Raw genomic sequence first — 19,089 nt, forward strand, 5'->3', positions numbered from 1 at the left:
CTACTACTACTATAACACTATTCATATCACCTCCACTGCTACTATCAGCTGTACTGAACATCTACTATGAGCCAGGCATCAACTCTGCAACTCTCAAACAACAGCACACATGTGTGATGACAGGAAAAAATAAGCAGTGCTGATTCTATTCTTGATTCAACCATTTGCTCTTGCTATGACTCTGGGCAACACTCTTCCTTTCTATTCCTCAATTTTCCCAGCTGGGAAATAGAACTGGACTAGATTGCTGAGTACTCTTCCAACCTTGGGAATCTATGATCACTTTTTATTTAACTATAATTTGACAGTTAACAATTAGAAACCCCCTTATTCTCTGGGGAGCCTGGAGCCACTGAAGGGTCTCTTGCTCAGACCTAGTCCAATCTTAAGGTTCTCCCACAGTCAAGAGCAAGTACCCTTTGAAATTTGGCTTCTGCCTATCCACTCACTTGAAGAAGAAGTGAGAGAGGAAAATCAAGGCATCCTGTGATTCTGTTGCTTCTGGCTCCACCACCTACATGAGTGGTCAGTATGGAGAAAGAGGACTTGACTTTGGAGCATGCTAGGATGTAATACTCACAGGAGGATAAATAAGAGCCCTTTTAATCCCTGTTTCATAGTGTTAGTCCTAATGAAAACAAGGCAAAGAATCCTGGCCACTGGAATTATGATACAAGAAGTTCTTGGCTGTCCATGTAGTCATGATATTCCTGATTTGAACTAGAACTCTAGAACATGGCAGAACACAAGCTCACCCCTGTGGAATCAACGGCTGCATACATAATACCCATCCAGCCTTTAAATGTTGCCTGCAACGAAAGCAGAGAAACATGAACACAATTATAGACTTGCCATTAAAAGCCAGCAAGTCCATTGGGCAGATGTATACAAAACGATGTCCCACCCTTCCAGGGCTGAATGTCCACATAAAAGGACAGAAGAAGGAAATTCGAGGATAGATGTCTTGGATTTTTTTTTCTTCATTTTCACAAGATAAAAAGTTTAAAAACAAGAGAAAATTTCTGTCTTAAAAATTGCTAGAGAAGCTATGGACCAACTGCTGCAAAGAGCCTGATTAAGGTTCATTCCTGATTCCACATCTGTTTGTACTATCTATCTAAAATCCTGCAACCACGATTTGACTTGGGGCTGACTTTCCCACAGGGAATTGTTACTAATGGCATGGCTTAGCAGCTGAGGCTCCACGTCTCTCTGAGACTCAACCATTTAGGACAGGGTAAGAGGTCCAGACTCTTATGGGGCATCACCTGGAGGTTGAGGCTCAGTAGAAAATAAAGTTGGGGATGCTCGATGGGGAACAATTCCAGAGGGCATTAGCTCCCACATGAGAAATTGGGCTTTGATTCTCTTATCTCAATAGAATCACTGTATTTTTTGTTAGCTGAGAAATGGTTTATGATTCTTTTTAAGGTTTCTTTCCCCAGAGTGAAGAACAAACCAACAGCACTTACCACTTGCAGCAACGCCAGATAAGCCATTCCCACATCGTCAAAGTTGACTTCCGGGGTTAACCAGGATAAATTTCCACTTTCGCTTTCACATTGACTCTTGTTTGCAATAATGCTATAATTTATAACTGAGTTTCCATCTGTTGTATTAACACATCTTCCAAAACTTCCAGAAAAGAAACTTACTCCCAGGATACAAAATACGAGCCAGAAAATGAGGCAGACAAGCAAAACATTCAGAATGGCAGGTATGGCACCTATGAGAGCATTAACTACCACCTTAAGGAAACAGAACAGGAGAAAAACATAATAGATGTGTGAGACTCAACAAGGTCTTGATCTTCCCAGGATGAGTCTAATGTATGGAGCTGGATTTCTTGGAGCTCCGTCTTTACGTGCCAACCCCGAACCCCCACCCTATGGCAAGCCCTGCTCCCAGTTTCATACATAATGGGTCCTTTCTGTTGCCACAGCATCACTTGAGAAGTGTCCTCTAATGACGGTGTTAGAGACTTATGGGACACCTGCCCTAGGACTGAAGGGAAGCCAGAGCCCATCTCGGCTGTCACAGAAGCACTTTTTGGTGAAGATTATATCTTAAGACTCTTCTCCATCTCTGAAATTCTAAGCAGTGGGCTAGATGGGAAGGAGTCCAGGAAAAGGCTAGCAATCCAAGGGAAGCCCAGCCCAAGAAAAGCAGGTGGCTTCTTCGTCTTTCCCTGCTAGCTGACTTTCCTCCCATCCACCTGAAGGACATACCTTCATTCCTTCAAACTGGGACAGCGCTCGCAGGGGCCTTAGTGCTCGCAGAATCCGGAAGGACTTCAAGCTTTTTAAGTTGATGAGACTGGTCACAGAGACCTGGTGGGAAAAGAAGCCACAGGAAGTGCACCCAACTTGCTGCCCAGAGAACTCAGTGGGGGTTAAGAGCCATCTTTCTGAGATGCAAACTCATTGTGCCCACAGTGGATTATCTAGACACAGAAACCAACCAGATCCTGCTGGAAGGGGAGGGCAGGTGAGCGGCTATTTTCCTCCTTGCCTGGCAAAGCTACAGCTCATAAGGGTGAGAACAATGTATTTAATCAGATCATTAAACATGATCTGTTTAATGAAAGACAAAGAAAAGCTGAGAAGGTGTTTTGAATTAAAGAAAACCAAAGAGATATGACAATGACATGTCATGTGGGATCCTGAGTTTGATCCTGGATTGTGGTGGGGGGAAAGGTGATGGTGGGTGGGTAGGGTGAATTAGCCATAAAGAATCTTGTGACAATTGAGAAAATTTGAAAATGGATATGGGTTTGAGTATTGGATCATGTTAAATTTCCTAACCTTGATAATTGTATTGTGACTGTGTGAGATAATATCCTTGTTCTTAGGAAATACACACTGAAATGTTGAGGGCTAATGGAGTGTGATGCCTGCAACTTAATCTCAAGCAGTTTAGGGGGAAAAAATAGAAAAAATGATAAGGCAGATGGGCTGCAATGTTAATAATTGGTGAATCTGGGGAGGGAGTATAAGGGATTCTTTACACTACTTCTTGCAACTTTTCTGTAAGTTTGAAATGATATCAAAATAAAGTTACAAAGAAATAATTCTTTGTTTGCTAATATTTCCCCTCATTCAAATAGCTCCTTTTTGGAGAATTAAATCCAATATTCTCTCCTAACCTACCTCTTCCCAATGGGACAGGACTGAGGATTGAAAAACTCTGTAAATACACTAACTCAAAACTCAACAAACATGCTGAGCTTAAGTTGAAGACCACTATTTGCAGATCTTCAGCAATTCTTATTGATTAGGCAGACCCTTCAGAGGCTCAACTTAGAAGGGGAGTGGCTCGGCATGACAGGAAGTGAATTTTGATACTCCTGTCTAAGCTGATGTCAAAGTTCACTGTTATCTAAAAACAACCCCCAGTAATCCTGCCAATCTCATTGTAGAAGTAAAATATTTGCAAACTGAGAGAAATTGAGTGAATATGACAGAATAACCAGATTTTAAAATTTGTAATCAACTTTAAAAAGTCACCATCAATACAAAATGTGTTTATTTATAATGGTTTTTTCAAGTAGGCTTTTTTGTTCTTTTGTTTCTGACAGCATTGCCTGTTGAGAAGAGTTATTTAATCAGCTTTTCTACAAATACACCTACTTTGATCCTAGCCAGAGGGAAAAGGATGGCTAAGCTTAGCAGTTCCAGCTTTACTAAATGACTATTACCATGGGTGGGGAAGATATTCCTAGAGGGACATTGTACACTTTTTCATCTGGAACCTCACCTCCAGTCTCTGTTCCACCAATTGGGAGACACTGATGAGACACGCAGACATAAAAACATCCACATTCTTTCCCACTCTATGGCATTCTTCCAGGAGGGAAGTCTTCACTAGTTTTATTTTATTTCTACCTAATTTGCATTTATCACACTGCAGTATGTTTTTGAGATTTCTATCATATTGACATATATTCTTATAGTTTGCTCCTTTTAACTGTTGTGAAATATCACAGCATATAAATATTCATATTTTATGAACTCATTCCCCCTTGGTGAACATCTAAGTTATTTCCATTTCTTTGCTACTATGAACAATAGCAAACTGGACAGGTGTGTACATTTTTCCTGGGTACATACACAAGAATTTTCCGTAGATGTATAATTAGAAGTGGTTGTTCTGGATTTACAAATTGGACTCATTCGTAATTTTACTTAATAGTGTAAAACTTTCCACAAATTGACTGTAAAAGAGTTAGCAGTAATTAGAAATTCCATTTTTGTAAATCTTTCTCATATTAGATATTATCCAACTTAAAAATTTTGTCTATCTAATGAGTAAAAAGAAGTCTCTCATTTTAATATGCACGTCTGTGCTAACTGGTGATATAACTAGTGTGTATTTCTTTATACATTTATTAGAACTCGAGCTCCTTCTGTGAACTGCCTGTTTTCATCCTTCTCCTATTCTTGCACTGGGTTGTCTTGTTCTTATTGATCTGCATAAGTATTTATATACCATAGATAATGACTATCTGTTGTATATACGGCAAATACTGTCCCCAGGGTCTAGCCTGTCTTTAACTATAATTACAGTATTGTGAACAACAACAACAAAAAAATGAAAGTTTTACATTTGGATACTCCAAACATTTTACATTTTGATACTCCAAACTTATAAAGATCATTTTATATAATCTTGAGTAACAAGCAACATAAAAATATTATTCACATACACTCTCTCTCATTTAACACACATGATACTGTTCTGAATTAGGCAGTGCTGTACATCACTGCCATGTAACAGATAAGGAAGCCTGAAGCTCAGGGGATCAGCAATTTGTTTCAGGTGGAATTGGGTCTGTATGATGCTAATATTAGCCCACATTTACTGAGTGCTTTCTCTGAGATTTATACAGATACATACCTAAAGGATTATTTCTTTTCTTGCTCTGCGCATTTTTGTTCCATTCATTTTGTTACCAATATTAAGTTTGTCTCATTAAATCAGTTTGCAAGCCTCCCCTCTTTTTTTGTTCTTTGTAAGTTTGAATAAGGTTGGGGCTAATTGCTTGTCTTAGTTCAGGCTGCTATAACAGAATAGCATACCATAGCCTGGGTGTATAAGCAACAGAAATTTCTCACAGTCTGGAGGCTGGGAAATCCAAGATTAAGATGCTGGCAGAGTCAGTGTCTGGTTGAGGGCCTATTTCCTGGTTCATAGATAGCCACTTTCTCCCTGTCTTCACATGGCAGAAGCAGTGAGAAAGCACTGTGGGGTCTCTTTTATAAGATCACTAATCCCATTCATGAGGGCTCAGGAATGAATGCTCTTATGTCCTAGGTGCCTCCCAAAGGCCCCACCTCCAAACACCAACACACTGGAGATTAGTTTTCAACGTACAAATTTTGAGGGTGAGGGGGACACAAACATTCAGTCTATAGCTCCTTGGAAGTTTGGTAAAACATGTTTTCAAAACCACCTGGGCCTGGGGTCCTTTTTGAAAGTGTGATACTCGATTACTGTTTTGATATTTTAAATGGTTATTGTTAGATTTATGTATCTTGTCAAATTTGGGCAATTTAGTATCTACACTCTCCTTTTTATCCATATGAAAACTTATGTCAAAACTTCAAGCACTGGGCTTCCCTGGTAGCACAGTGGTTAAGAATCCACCTGACAATGCAGGGGATACAGGTTCAAGCCCTGGTCCGGGAAGATCCCACATGGCACGGAGCAACTAAGCCCGTGTGCCACAACTACTGAGCCTGCGCTCTAGAGCCCTCGAGCCACAACTAATGATGAGCCCACGTGCCACAACTACTGAAGCCCGTATGCCTAGAGCCTGTACTCCACAAGAGAAGCCTGCTCACCACAACAAAGAGTAGCAACTGCTCTCCACAACTATAGAAAGCCCATGCACAGCAAAGAAGACCCAACACAGCCAATAAAAATTAATTAAATTAATTTAAAAAAAAACTTCAAGCACTTTGCTTGAGGTTACACAGAAAGAGATTAAACAAAGAAGATTTAGAATCAGTCTCCTAAGTTTAGGCCAGTAAACCACAGGTCCTAGATCAGAGATACCAATAACCTGTCCATTGTCTTATGCATTCTTCACTATAATCTAATAAGGTAATGGGTGCACAGTGATTAGCACTCTGGAAACTGATAGGGATCCATGCGATGATTATGGGGATGCTTGTGTTGGAGCTCCACTGGCACTCATGCCTTTCTGAAATGCCCAAACCACATGGCCTATTTGTGCCCACCAATAAGATTATGGCTCTCCAGTGTGGTGTGCTGACCACATGGCTTATGCTATGCATTTGTCGTATCTAATTCCTTAAACAGCAGGGACAAAGTCTCATTAGGTCATGGTAGAAAGGATATAGATGTTAAAATCAAGGGCTTTGGAGTAAGGCTTACTAGGTTTGAGTCTCACCTCCATCACTTTTAGCTAGGCAACCCTGAAAGTGTTTCTTAGCCTCTCTATGACTTAGTTTACTCCTATGTATCTGGGAAAAATAACAACTACCACATGGAAAGACTGTGATAACTAAAAGAGAGAATGCATATGAGGCATATGGCAAAGGACCTGGTACAGAGAAAGCAGTCGAAAAATGTGATCTACTATTACTACTATTGGCCTTAGCATCACACAGACCAAGGTGTGAATTTCAATTTCACCTGAAACATTGCTAACCCTCTGAGCTTCAGGTTTCCTTGTCTGTAATATGGCAGGTGATACATAGGTCTGCTTAACTGGGAACACTGTTGTTCAGATTAAATTTAAAAATGTATGTGAATAATCCTCTTAGTTGCTTGACAATCAAGATGGAGACCAGCCTAATCTGTGGGCTGTTGACCTGTTTTGAGAAGTCTTGAAAAGAAATGAAAAGTTGGAAGGAGAAGGAAAAGCAGAGAATATGCAAAGTTATTCTAGATGTACATCAGGCATAAGCATTGCTCATGGAGAGAAGTGAATGAGTACCATCATGGAAAGGGTTGAGGTGGTGAGCATATGAAATGTAGCATATGAGGAATGGGGCCGAGGAAAGGCTGGACTGCTGATGGATAAATGTGAAGAAAAATATTTTGGAGAGGCACTCCTATGAGGCACACAGGAAAAGCAGCACCCATGTGATCCCCTCCTCCACCCCAACCCACCCTCCCTCAACCTCCACCTGCATGGGACACAGAGAGAGTATACTTACAATCACAATGATGAAATCCAGCCAGCACCAGGCACTGGTGAAATACTTCCTAAATCCAAGGGCCACCCACTTCAGACCCATTTCCAAGATAAAAATGTATGTGAAAATACGGTCAGTAATATTAAGTAATCCTTGGATTTTGGGTTGTGTATTATGGCAAACATCTTCAAATGCCTGAAATGATAAAGCACAGCCATAGGTCTGGTTAAATTCTCTGCTGATTTTACTTTTTACTTTTCTTCCTCATTTGAATAAACTAGTATCTCTCTTGGAGACGAGGTTTTCCTCAAAAGGTACTAAGGCTGAACTTTTCCAATATAAACAATTCCTTAAGTAATTAAAACCAGAAGAAGGAAAATCCTATTTCTAGATTTCTGTTGCCACTGTAGTTTCCCAGGCTCTCATAACTGGCCCCTGGAATATGTTTTTTAAAAAAATCTTCCTAATGGATTACCACATTATTTCCTGGTTTTCCTAATCCTTTCAACTTTTGCCAACAATATTTTGCCAACTTTTCCAGAACCTCCCAGTGGTATACACCATCTCTTTCATCCTCCTAGTTACCTGGGTGGCTCTATTCAGTGGCTCTTTGTTGCTTATAACATCAAATTCAAACACCTTAGCTCCCACTCTGGATCCTGCCAACCCCGAGGCTTGTCATCTTCCACCACAAACAGCATTACCATTTAACTCCAGTGTTCCCTACAGATGTGATCATTTTGTATGTGAACCATGATTTGCAAAAGTTTGGGAAGCACTGGGCTAGAGCTCCCAATGTAAGTTATTTTGAATATTAAACATTCATTAAGGGGCTTCCTAGGTGGCGCAGTGGTTGGGAGTCCGCCTGCCAATGCAGGGGACATGGGTTTGATCCCTGCTCCAGGAAGATCCCACATGCTGTGGAGCAGCTAAGCCCGTGTGCCAAAAACAAAAACAAAAACAAAACATTCATTAAGTGTGATAATGAAAATTAGATATCCAAGCTTTTGGAGAGACCCTTTTTTATGCTACATCCAAATATTTCCTTCACCCAAAGTATGTGTGTGTGTGTGACTCTTCAGGGTCTATATTACTAGGGTATACACTTGTCCTTTTGGCCTTTACAGTGTTACTAAGGATGAAAGAAAGGAAAGAAGAGGCACTAAACCTGCCAAGTCATTTGGCAGGCAATGCCAAATGAAGGCAAGAAAGAAATCAGCCCTGCTGTAAGAGACTAAGATAATCCCACAGTTCCACAACCCTAGAGGAAAAGAATAAAACAGTCTTACTTCCAACCCCCAAGTGGGCTTTTGACTGAAGAAGGCCCTTCATCTCCTCCTCTGCCCCACTGGCTCCTGGTCAGCCTTTATGATCTCAGCTTAGCTGGTATCTTCTATAGGAAACTGTCCTTCTTCCACAGGAATGGGTTAAGTGCCATCCTACATGGCCCCATATCACCCACTGCTTCTCTGAGTATATCACTACGGGCCTGGCTATAATTGCCTGGACTCCATCTGTCTTCCCTACTAGCCTCCAAGCTCCTGAAGGTCAGGGATTGTCTGTCTGCCTCTTTAGGAGAGACAAATCTGAATGGTGTTGGAAGCTCATTTCCCCTCTCATTCTGGAAACTTAGCAACAAGCTGGCTCAGCAGGTCTGAGTTTGCTCAATGGAAGAGCAGGCTGGTATCAGTAACTGAGCTTTGGAAGCTTCCATAATATAACTAGGCAGTTTCCTAATCCAGGAAGCTCCCATTATTAAGTAGTTGCCCAAATCAGAGCTTCTCAAACTCTAATGAGCCCCAAATCACCTAGGTTCTGATTCAGCAGATCTGGGGTGGGCCCAAGACTCTGCATTTTTAATAAGCTGCCAGGTGATATGAGGCTGCTAGTTCATATACCACATATGGTGGCAAGGGACTAGATGTTTCTTGTCTCCATTTCTCTATAAATACGTGTAGTGAAACAGGGCCTGGGTCCCTCTCCTGGAACCCTCTGCATTGTGTGTTCAGTCTCACTCTGCCCAGGCTACACTTGCCTCGTCTGAAGGCAGACAAGAACTAGGAGGATTGTGTGCCCTCTGCTGCTTCTCTGATTATAAGTTTTCTCACACAGTGCATGGGGTGTGTATCTGTGACCTTGTGACAACATGACTGCTTTTCCACTGACTAACACAGGGTGTGGCAGACAACAACGACCATTTGTGGAATAAATGCAAGAACCCTGTCTCTTGGAAGTATAGAGAGCTAGTGAAATGTAATCACCAGAAGATTACAGGGAACCTTACATGGTGAGCGATAAAAATTAATCAAGGGAGTTTTCTGGGACGGTCTTAGAGAAATTTGCTTTTTTGTTTCAGGAATAATTTACATTGCAGTAAGCAGGTAAATGGGGATGTGTGTTGATCACAGGCTCTGGTGGGCCCCAACGTGTGCTCGTCTCCTTTCACCTAGAGATTGCACAGGTGTAAAGCACTAACCAGGAAGGCAGAAGTGCAGGAACAAGACATGCTCTTGTCTCTCCTAGCAACTTGTGAAATGTTCTGTGACTCTAAATCAATAAGGGGTAACTCAGTACTTCATTCACTTGACATGACAAAAAATAAGAGAATTTAGTTTTATATTATGGCCATTTTAAGAGGAGACACAAAACATAATGGGAGGGAGAGAGAGAAACATGTAGGTGATAAGAGAGAAGATACTGTTGCCCAAGGTGGGGTATGTGTGCAGAGGAGGAAAGAAGGACTACAAGGTGAGGAGAGAGAGCAGAAAGGAATTTATATGTCTAGGGAGGCTGATAGATTCATTTATTTCGAAACCTTACTAGAAATCACAGCATACCTCAATTTGGAAGGATCTGTCATACACATAAAGTGGCATCTCTTTGTCTCTCCTCTCAAGAGATCATGAGTGGTGAAAAATACCAAGGCAACTTACATCTGAATCTGGTCCCTGTAGACTTCTCCTGCTAATGTTTTACCTTTTAGAAAGCAGCACTATGGGCTTCAGGAAAAAAGAGAATAGGAGCATTGCCGTCTAGAGGAGGAAACTTGTAGGATACAGTGAAAATGTCTAGAAATCCTCCAGGACTGATGGATAGACTTGGAATCAAGGGCAAGACTCCAATAGCCACTCTAAAGTGCCTATCTGGGGACTTCCCTGACAGTCCAGAGGTTAAGACTGTGTACTTCCATTGCAGGGGGCAGGGGTTGAATCCCTGGTAGAGGAACTAACTTCCCACATGCTGTGTGGCACAGCCAATAAATAAATAAATAAATAAATAAATAAATAAATAAATAAGCTGATTTGGGTCATGCTTCCCACAGGTAAAGCATCTTCGGCTTGGGGATTTCCCAGTTGTATCATTCCTCCAGAACTTGTGCAAAATCCTGTCCCCTAAGGGGATACACCAGCAGAGATCCCACTTCTTCTTGGTTTCCCCACATTCACAGCCCTGTGAGGGGCCAAGTCAGAATGAAGCCACCCAGCTGCCTTGATCCCCAATGTCCCCACAACACCATGATAATTTACCAGTGCCCCACTGCTCAGCAGAATCACAAAAATAATAAAGCTCTCAAACCAGCTGTGTTTCACTATTTGGTAACAGGTTTTCCGCATGTTCCACCAAATGATCCAGGGGGACATTCTCTTGTTCATAGCACAGCATGGAGAGCAGCAATCCAGGCCTGCAAGGAATTAGAGCATCACCATCATTAGTGTCTATAATACACGCGCATTAATAGCCTAGCTCTTCACCCCTCCTTGTACACACTATGTGAATTTGCAAATCCTCCAACTAAAGAGGTGGAGTCTTTTTCCAGCCCCTTGAATCTGGGCTCAGCCATGTGACAACATTTGGCCAATAGAACAGAATAGGAGTCATAATATGCCAATTCTGACTCCTGGAGAAATTCAACAAAGATATAAAACTATAGAAAATATAGAAAAGAACCAATCAGAACTGAAGAATATAATAACTGAAATGAAAAATGCACTGGAGGGAATTAACAGATTAGAGGATGCAGAAGAATGAAATCAGTGATCTGGAAGATAGGGTAGTAGAAATCACCCAATCAGAACAGCAAAAGAAGAATTTTTTTAAATGTGAAGCGTTTAAGGGATCCCTGAGACTACATTAGCATTATAGGGGCCTCAGAAGGAGAAAAGAGAGAAAAGGGACAAAAGACTTATTTGAAGAAATAATGGCTGAAAATTTCCCTAACTTGGGGAAGGAAACAGACATCCAAGTTCAGAGATTGGGAGCACAGAGATTCCCAAACAAGAGGAACTCAAAGAGATCCATGCCAAGACACATTATAATTAAAATGTCAACAATTAAAGATAAAGAGAGAATCTTAAAAGCAGCAAGAGAAAAAGAACTAGTTACATACAAGAAAACCTCCATAAGACTATCAGATGATTTTTCAGCAGAAACTTTACAGAGCAGAGGGACTGGCACAATATATTCAAATTTTTGACATTTTAATTATAATGTGTCTTAGTGTTGATTGTATTATTATTGTATTATTCAACTCTTTCCTACATTTTCTAAGTCTTTGTTGAAGTTCCTACTGGAATGAAGTTCTCCATTTTCCTCCCTAGTTTGGTGAGAATTCTTATGATCATCTCTTTGAATTTTTTATCAGGTAAATTACTTACCTCTGTTTCTTTAGGGTTTTTCCTGGGGTTTTATTTTGTTCTTTCATTTGGAATATATTCCTCTATCTCTTCATTTTGTTTGACTTTCAGTTTTTGTTTCTATGAACTAGGTGAAACAGCTACCTATCTTGGTCTTGAAGGAAAGGACTTGTGTGGGAGTATCCCCTGTGTAGATGGCAGCTTTAGCAGGGCAACTGGGGCTGGGAGCTTGCCAGAGGCAATCTCTGGGGAGCACTGCACCTAAGGCCACCTAGGTGGGGCAGCTGGGGTTAGAATGGGCTTGGGCTGGAGTCAATCCCTAGGGAGTTCTGAGCCCAAGGCTGCCTTGATGGGGTAGCTAGAGCTGGAGTGAGTGAGGACTGGGGGGAGTTCTAGGGGTGACTCAAACAAAGGCGCTCCCTAGTACCTCTGACCCCACAGAGGGCTCCAGCACTTCCCTGCTCATGTGGCCGAAGCTCTAGTGTTAGTACATGGATTTCCTTCCAGTATAGTCTAGACACCCCTTAAACTGCTGTTTTCTTGCTGTGTCCCAAGGTGGGCAAGTCTGTGCTCCGGCCCAGCAGCAATATTCCTTCCTACTGTAGGTCACTAAGTTGGGGGTGGGGTTCCTATGGATATCACGTCTCCACCTTTCCTACCTGTTTCTATGTGGTCTTTCTACGTGCAGTAGCTGTTCAATCAACCCTCAGGTCTTTTTCAGGAGGAACTGCTATATAAATAGGTATAGATTTGGTGTGTACATGGCAGGAGGTGAGCTCCGGGTCTTCCTACACAACCATCTTGAACCTCTTCTCCCAGAGAAAAATCTTCAGAGATGAGCTGAGGGCCTGGCAAGAGTTCTAGTCAACCCCAGACTTACAGTCAAGTTCTCTTGGTCTATGACCTCTAGTACATCCTGACAATTGATATACTGGGGACTCTACCAAGTGGCAAAAATATTGGCCCAGTGGGCTTTCTGGGAAATTTTTCTAGATTTTCTACCCTGGTAGCTGGGCTGTATGAGTTGACTCCACCTAAATCAAGAATTTCCTGAAATGGTCCCAAGACTCTTCACTTTTGTCTCCAGTAGGAGTAGAAAGAAGGCATCTATCTAAACCATAGATCTTCAAAGAATAACAGAATCCCATCCAAATATTCCAGGAACTGAATGTAGGAATACTGTCACTTACCTTTGGGCAAACATCTCTCCGGTTCCTTTTTGGGAACCATTTCAAGTACCCGCCTAAAGGGATCCTGTGGACCAATGGTGCTACATTCTGAGAGCACACTTGCAGCATCAGACTTCTGTACATCAGAACAAATGAAAGAGAGAATCATTTTCCAACACCCTTTGTCACCATGGTTAATACCTAATATCTTATTTTATGACTTTTCATGCATGAAACTAGCTAGGTAAAGGTATCCCTCTTGTTAGGTTCTTTCCTAAATGTTCTGACCAGCCCTGACTTCAGGAAAGAATTCTCTAATTGCTCTCCATTGGCTGATGAAAGGTAAGGCACATGAAGACACAGTACCTCAACCTTTTCCTCCTTCCAAATCTTACCTCTGATCTGCTGACTAACCCCAAATATGGAAGCCAGGTGATGAGAAGGAGGCCACTTTACTGAGACTGATATTGTCAGCTACCTCAACTCCCAGAATAATAGGGCTAGAACAGTGGTTCCCATTGATTTTACCCTCCAAGAGACTTTTGGCAATGTAATAGATTTTATCCTTTAGGAGACATTTTGACAATCTCTAAAGACATTTTTTAATTTTTACAGTGCGAGGGATGCTATGGGCATCTAGTGGGTACAGGCTAGAGTACTGCTAAACACTCTACAATACACAGAACAATCTACATAACAAAGAATTATCCTGTCCCAAATGTCATAGTGAAGAGGTTGAGAAACCCTGGCCTAGACCCCTCCTCAACATCTAATAATTCTGGCAGTTTGCTCTGTACTAATCTTGATATTTTTCCACAGTGGCTATCTTGGAGGAGGTATATGGATGAGCCATGTTTCTTCTGGGAACAACCTGGGAAAATTACCTTTCGGGGATTCTGTATTGACAGGTAAGGATCATCTTCAGAGAATACGTCAATTTCCACACACTGAACTCCTGGACTGGTGGGCTCCTTGGTCCTCTGATGGAGTTCATTGGCCTGATACCAAGAAACACAGAGTAGAATTAATATTCCTCCTCAACATCTCACTTGAGATGAAACAAGTTTGAATTCTATTTGGTTTTCTGTTTGTCATAAAAATTATGACATTATTAACCTTTTTCTCTTTACTTTTGAAAACTGCTCCTGGAAAAACTCAACATAAAATAATTCTCGGAAAACTACTATAGAAAATAGATAATGAAACTTACTCATAAGTAATATAATCAAAACAATATGGTTTAGACACAAAATTCACCAAATAATTAAGAGGTGAAACTTACTGTATCCTTTCAATTCAGTGGCTAAGTAATAATTTGTTTAACAAATGGTACTGGTATCATTAGTTATCCGTGAAAAAATACTACAATGCCAGAATATAGTAAAAATTAAAATCCATAATCATTTGATATTCTGATATAAAAATAGATTAATAAAAATATTAGAAGAATAATTTGGAAAATATTTTACTCTTTTGTAAAAGAGGGTTGACTTAGCAAAATAAGTAACTGAAAAGCAAAAAGAAAATATGAAAATATATCACAACATAAAAATAAAAAATAAATTTTGTCTGATGACCTACAGCTAAATCCAAGAAGGACATGCAAAGTCACACCTTAAGTGAAGATTTCATCCTAAAATCTATGTGAGGGTTCCTGTGCATCTGACACTATAAGGTCATGATTTAAGAACATTTCTCCCCTTTGAACACATACACTCAATAAACAGGTACATATTATCTATGGACCAGACACAGGACAAAAATATAAAGTAATAATTTAATGCATGTAGCAGGTAATGATGAATAAAAGTGTCCTATGTGAGGAAGGAAACCATAGTTATGTCCAAAGCTTGAAACTCTGGGCTGGGCTGAAGTCTTGCACATCAGAGAGAAAGTCAAAATAAGCTGTGGCCAATGCTTGGGATTACAATTATACAAAGCTGCTTACCTAGGTAGGCAGGAGGAAGCACAGCCTCAGAAACAAGACCTGGGCAAAGGGAGCCACTGGTTTAGTGACTGGATCTGCAAAATGCCTAGTATCACTATTAGGCAAGAATCTCAAGTTGTCAATATAAGACTTGGTTCTGAGGTGGATCCCCTAAGAGGGTCTATTAGAGATACCACAGAAATTGGACTGCAAAGAGAGTGACAGATCCTCCCACAAAGATGAGCTTTCAAATTTACATTCCAAAATGTATGAGGAGACAAACATAAAATCAGTAGCTCTAAAAAATTAACTACAGGGAGGTGAATTTACTTGAGAAAACAATGAAATTAGTATACTAATCTGAAAGTGTCATTAAAATTAATAAGTTTAGAATTTAATTAAAAAAAAAAAGATATACAGAGGTTCGCTTCCTGGATGGTAGAGTAAGGAGCTCTGCAGACATGCTCCACAGGAAAATTAACATAAGTGGTGGAAAATATTTGTAAAAAATCATTTAAGTTTTCTTGAAATTGTCTTAAGGGCATATACCAAATGAAGAAATATTTACTTAAAAAAAACCCTACACAATTCAGTAATACCAGCAAGATTCTTTGGCACTTGAGCCATGACCTGGTCTTTCCCTTCCCACCCCCAGCTCAGTTTGATGGAAGTTCCACTCTAGGCAGATGTGACCAAGAAGATGGAGCTCCCTCTACCCTCAGCTCCCAATCAAGAGATATGTATCTCACCAGAAGGTGTAGGTCACCAACTTTTCTCATCTCCTCCAACCCTGAGTTAAAAGGTTAAATTTCTGGTGAATGTGGCCAAGAAGTTGGATTTCCGTTTTCAATACAGTTTCTACTCATAGGACAGAGACTCTATTCCAGGTTCAAAAGCTTGAGAATACTGGGGCCCTGATCACCCTTACTCCAGCTAGTTTGCAGGGCAGAAGTTCCATACAGGAAGAGGAGGGCTGAGAGAGGAGAGACTACTGCCCTTTGGAGTACCAGGTGTAGTGGCTAAGAGATCCTTCCCAGGGTGGTAGGCAAAGTCATAAGAAACAAAATCTCTCTTTGTGCTATTCACTTCACCTTCCACACTCCCTTTCTCACCTTTCAGCCAATTCAAACTCTATACTTCTTCTTTTAGGGCTCAACCAAAGGCACTTGATTCCCCTGTTGCCCCAGCGCACTCTGATCTTTCTCCCCTCTGAACTCCTCTGACACCTCCCACCTGTGCCAAATGTGCAGGACCATGATTAGAACCAGCCCCGGATGTGCAGCCACCACATTTTTATACCCTTATCATCTCTGCATAGTGCTCAGAACAGGGAAGGCAACCTGTGCCCCATGGCAACTCTAGCTTTGTACAAACTTAACTCCATGTATGAACCTTCATACCTGTTTTCCAGCCTCAGGTTGTGTGACAGGCTGTGCCTTATCTTCATCAGGGGATTCATCATCATCTTCCTCCTCTGCTAGTGGAGCCAACCAAGTCTGATCATGCCCAACACTCAAGGCCTTCGGTGCAGAAGTCAGTACACCAAACTGGATCTCTGGGCCCTTTCTCATCTCTGTAACCAGGGGAATGACATCTTTGCTCTCTGCAGCAGGGCCTCCTGTCACCTCTTTTTGCTTTGGTAAATGTTGCCTCCTGCACCGCTTGCTACAAAAATGCCCAAGAGTATATATCACAAAACAAAAAGCCCGGCGGAACCGATCCAGGGCTAACTGGACTTTGGTTTTCCTGACCCCTCCTTCCAAGTGTCCATCTCCCTCCTCACTGCTGAAGGAATTGAGCAGTAAGGCAATGAAGAGGTTGAGTACCTGGGAAGGGGCGAAGGGAGGGGGGACATAAGGAGAATGGAAAATTTAGCAAAGGAAAGAATACAGTAGGTTTCCACAACAACTTTTCCTCAAGACACAAAACAAAATCAAATGAGAATTCTACGTCCTTCTGTCTCCCGAGAAAGTTCATCTATAAAATAAAGGAGAGGAGATTGATGAAGTAATAAAGACATCAAGATAAGACCAAAGAAAAACTGAAGTTAAAGGGTGCAAACAGCCAGATCTAGTCCATCTGTGTGTAAGCAGCATGTACTGTAGACCCTGGCCAGGGGAAGACTGAATGGCAAAACCACGTAGCAAAATCAAAACTGGATATTCCTTGGGGATCAGCCAGAATCATGAGGTTGGATTTTTGCTAGAATTGCCCACAGGGATATGGGTGTGATGTCTAAGACCGCTGTGCTATGAGGTCCTCTCCTGTCTGCACAATTTGAGAGATAGTATACTTGTGCAGGTTTTTTTTTTTTTAACCTCTTTTGTTTGTGGCTCTCAACAGCTCAAAAATATATAGCTTTCTGGGAGAAGTCTCTTGTGGGTGTTAATGGGTCTAGTCACTCTTCCTCAGCTTCACCAGGAAAATTCCCAAGAATGAAGCTCAATCTCTCTCCTATTTGCTAAGTCCTTTTTGCCTCTTAAGTGCCCTTCTCAAGTACTGTGTCTCCTACAAAGCCTTTCTTAGTGCTCCTTTCTCACTCCCTTTGGTGACACCCTGCCCTTCTGATCTTTCGTATCTCTTACTGTCTATCAACACTACTTATTAGGTACTTAGGATAGTTAATTAAATTTCTATGTGGATTGTTAATTATATTTGCATGATAGCCCCAACTCAATTCCGAAGATCTTACGCTCAGGTATCCCTGTTTGTCTCCTGTCTCTTCACACCCTCACTGGTGTACACCTAATTAGCCTCTCCATAAATAGCCATGTTTCCAGCCGCAAGTAACAGACAGCTTACACAAAAAGAAAATGTCACATGACAAGATATTTGAAACTAAAACAGGGGATCAATCATGACCCGACAATAGGTTTGTTCCACCTTCGCTCTATCTTCCTCAGTGCTTACTTTGTCTTAGTTTGGTTCTTCTCATGGTTGCATAATGTTTGCAGTTCTACCAAAAGTCACAGTCATAAAAGGTCCAGAGGAAGTAAAAGGACCATTTTTTTTCCCTCATCCCTCCTTCCTCCCCTCCTCCTTCTCCTCTTCCCTCCTCCCTCCCCCCCCCCCACTTCCTCCTCCTCCTCCTCCTCCTTCTAAACAACAAGAAACCTTCCTCAGTGGACATCTCTTTACATCTATTGACCAAATTAAGTCAAAACCCCTACCTCAGCCAATCAATGGCGATTCAAATAATCCCCTGGAGTAGGATAGACACTGGGACATCTTTATGAGCACTACATCACAAAGTTTTCTTTCATGTTTACTGTACTATCTTCAAACTAAATTCAAATGCAGATTTTTAAATATTATATAACACTAAATTTATAATACTATATTTAGAGTAACAATTTTCCCTAGTGAAGTGCTGCAAAAGAAGCTAGTGCTTTTGTTTAGTCCATGTATTTAAAACAACAACAAAACTAGGACACTTACCACGAGTTTTCCTATCACCACGATCAACAGAAACACAATAATGCACAGTGCTTGGTTAGCTTCTTGCATACATTCCCACATGTTTTCGATCCATTCCCCACAGAGGATGCGGAATACCACCAGAAAGGAGTGGTAGAAATCCCCCATGTGCCAGCGTCGTGAACATGGGACTGCAGGATCACGGGACTTTGAATTGCAACTGAATGTAGAGCCAAAAAGCTGCATGCCAACTACTGAGAAAATAAAGACCACAATGGCCAAGACCACAGTCAGGCTTCCAAGGGCTCCAACAGAATGGCCAATTATCTTAAGCAGTGTGTTTAAAGTTGGCCAGGATTTGGCTAACTTGAAGACCCTCAGCTGTAAAAACAGACAATAAACAAAAATGGAAGAAAAGCCAGTTAAGAACAAATTCCATCTGCTCAGCTATAATTTAAATGACATGTTTCCAAACCACAGCATTTATAACTTTCAAAAATCTTTTCAAAGCTAGATCCATCCTAAACATGGTCACCAACTCCATGTCCCAATCTAATATTCACCTGTATCTACCATTTGTTTGTTTGTTTGTTTGTTTGTTTATTGGCTGCATTGGGTCTTTGTTGCAGTGCTCAGGCTTTCTCTAGTTGTGGTGAGAAGGGGCTACTCTTTGTTGTGATGCACAGGCTTCTCAGTGAGGTGGCTTCTCTTGTTGCGGAGCATGGGCTCTAGGCGCATGGGCTTCAGTAGTTGTGGCACATGGGCTCAATAGTTGT

General features: G+C 41.2%; 1 protein-coding gene across 1 annotated transcript in view; it reads right to left on the reverse strand.

The window, feature by feature from the left end:
• The window catches only part of SCN11A (sodium voltage-gated channel alpha subunit 11), a 67,971-nt gene that overhangs the window by 15,470 nt on the left and 33,412 nt on the right, over nt 1-19,089 (reverse strand). The window contains exons 14-22 of the mRNA XM_057705131.1: nt 18,335-18,694; nt 16,297-16,722; nt 13,854-13,967; nt 12,991-13,105; nt 10,694-10,848; nt 7,188-7,361; nt 2,229-2,330; nt 1,473-1,748; nt 756-809 (exon numbers count right to left, since the gene is read on the reverse strand). Of these exons, the coding sequence (XP_057561114.1) occupies nt 756-809; nt 1,473-1,748; nt 2,229-2,330; nt 7,188-7,361; nt 10,694-10,848; nt 12,991-13,105; nt 13,854-13,967; nt 16,297-16,722; nt 18,335-18,694 (1,776 nt within the window). The remainder of the gene's footprint in view (nt 1-755; nt 810-1,472; nt 1,749-2,228; nt 2,331-7,187; nt 7,362-10,693; nt 10,849-12,990; nt 13,106-13,853; nt 13,968-16,296; nt 16,723-18,334; nt 18,695-19,089) is intronic.

Source organism: Hippopotamus amphibius, chromosome 13 (genome assembly GCF_030028045.1).
Source record: "Hippopotamus amphibius kiboko isolate mHipAmp2 chromosome 13, mHipAmp2.hap2, whole genome shotgun sequence".
Lineage (NCBI taxonomy): Eukaryota > Metazoa > Chordata > Mammalia > Artiodactyla > Hippopotamidae > Hippopotamus > Hippopotamus amphibius.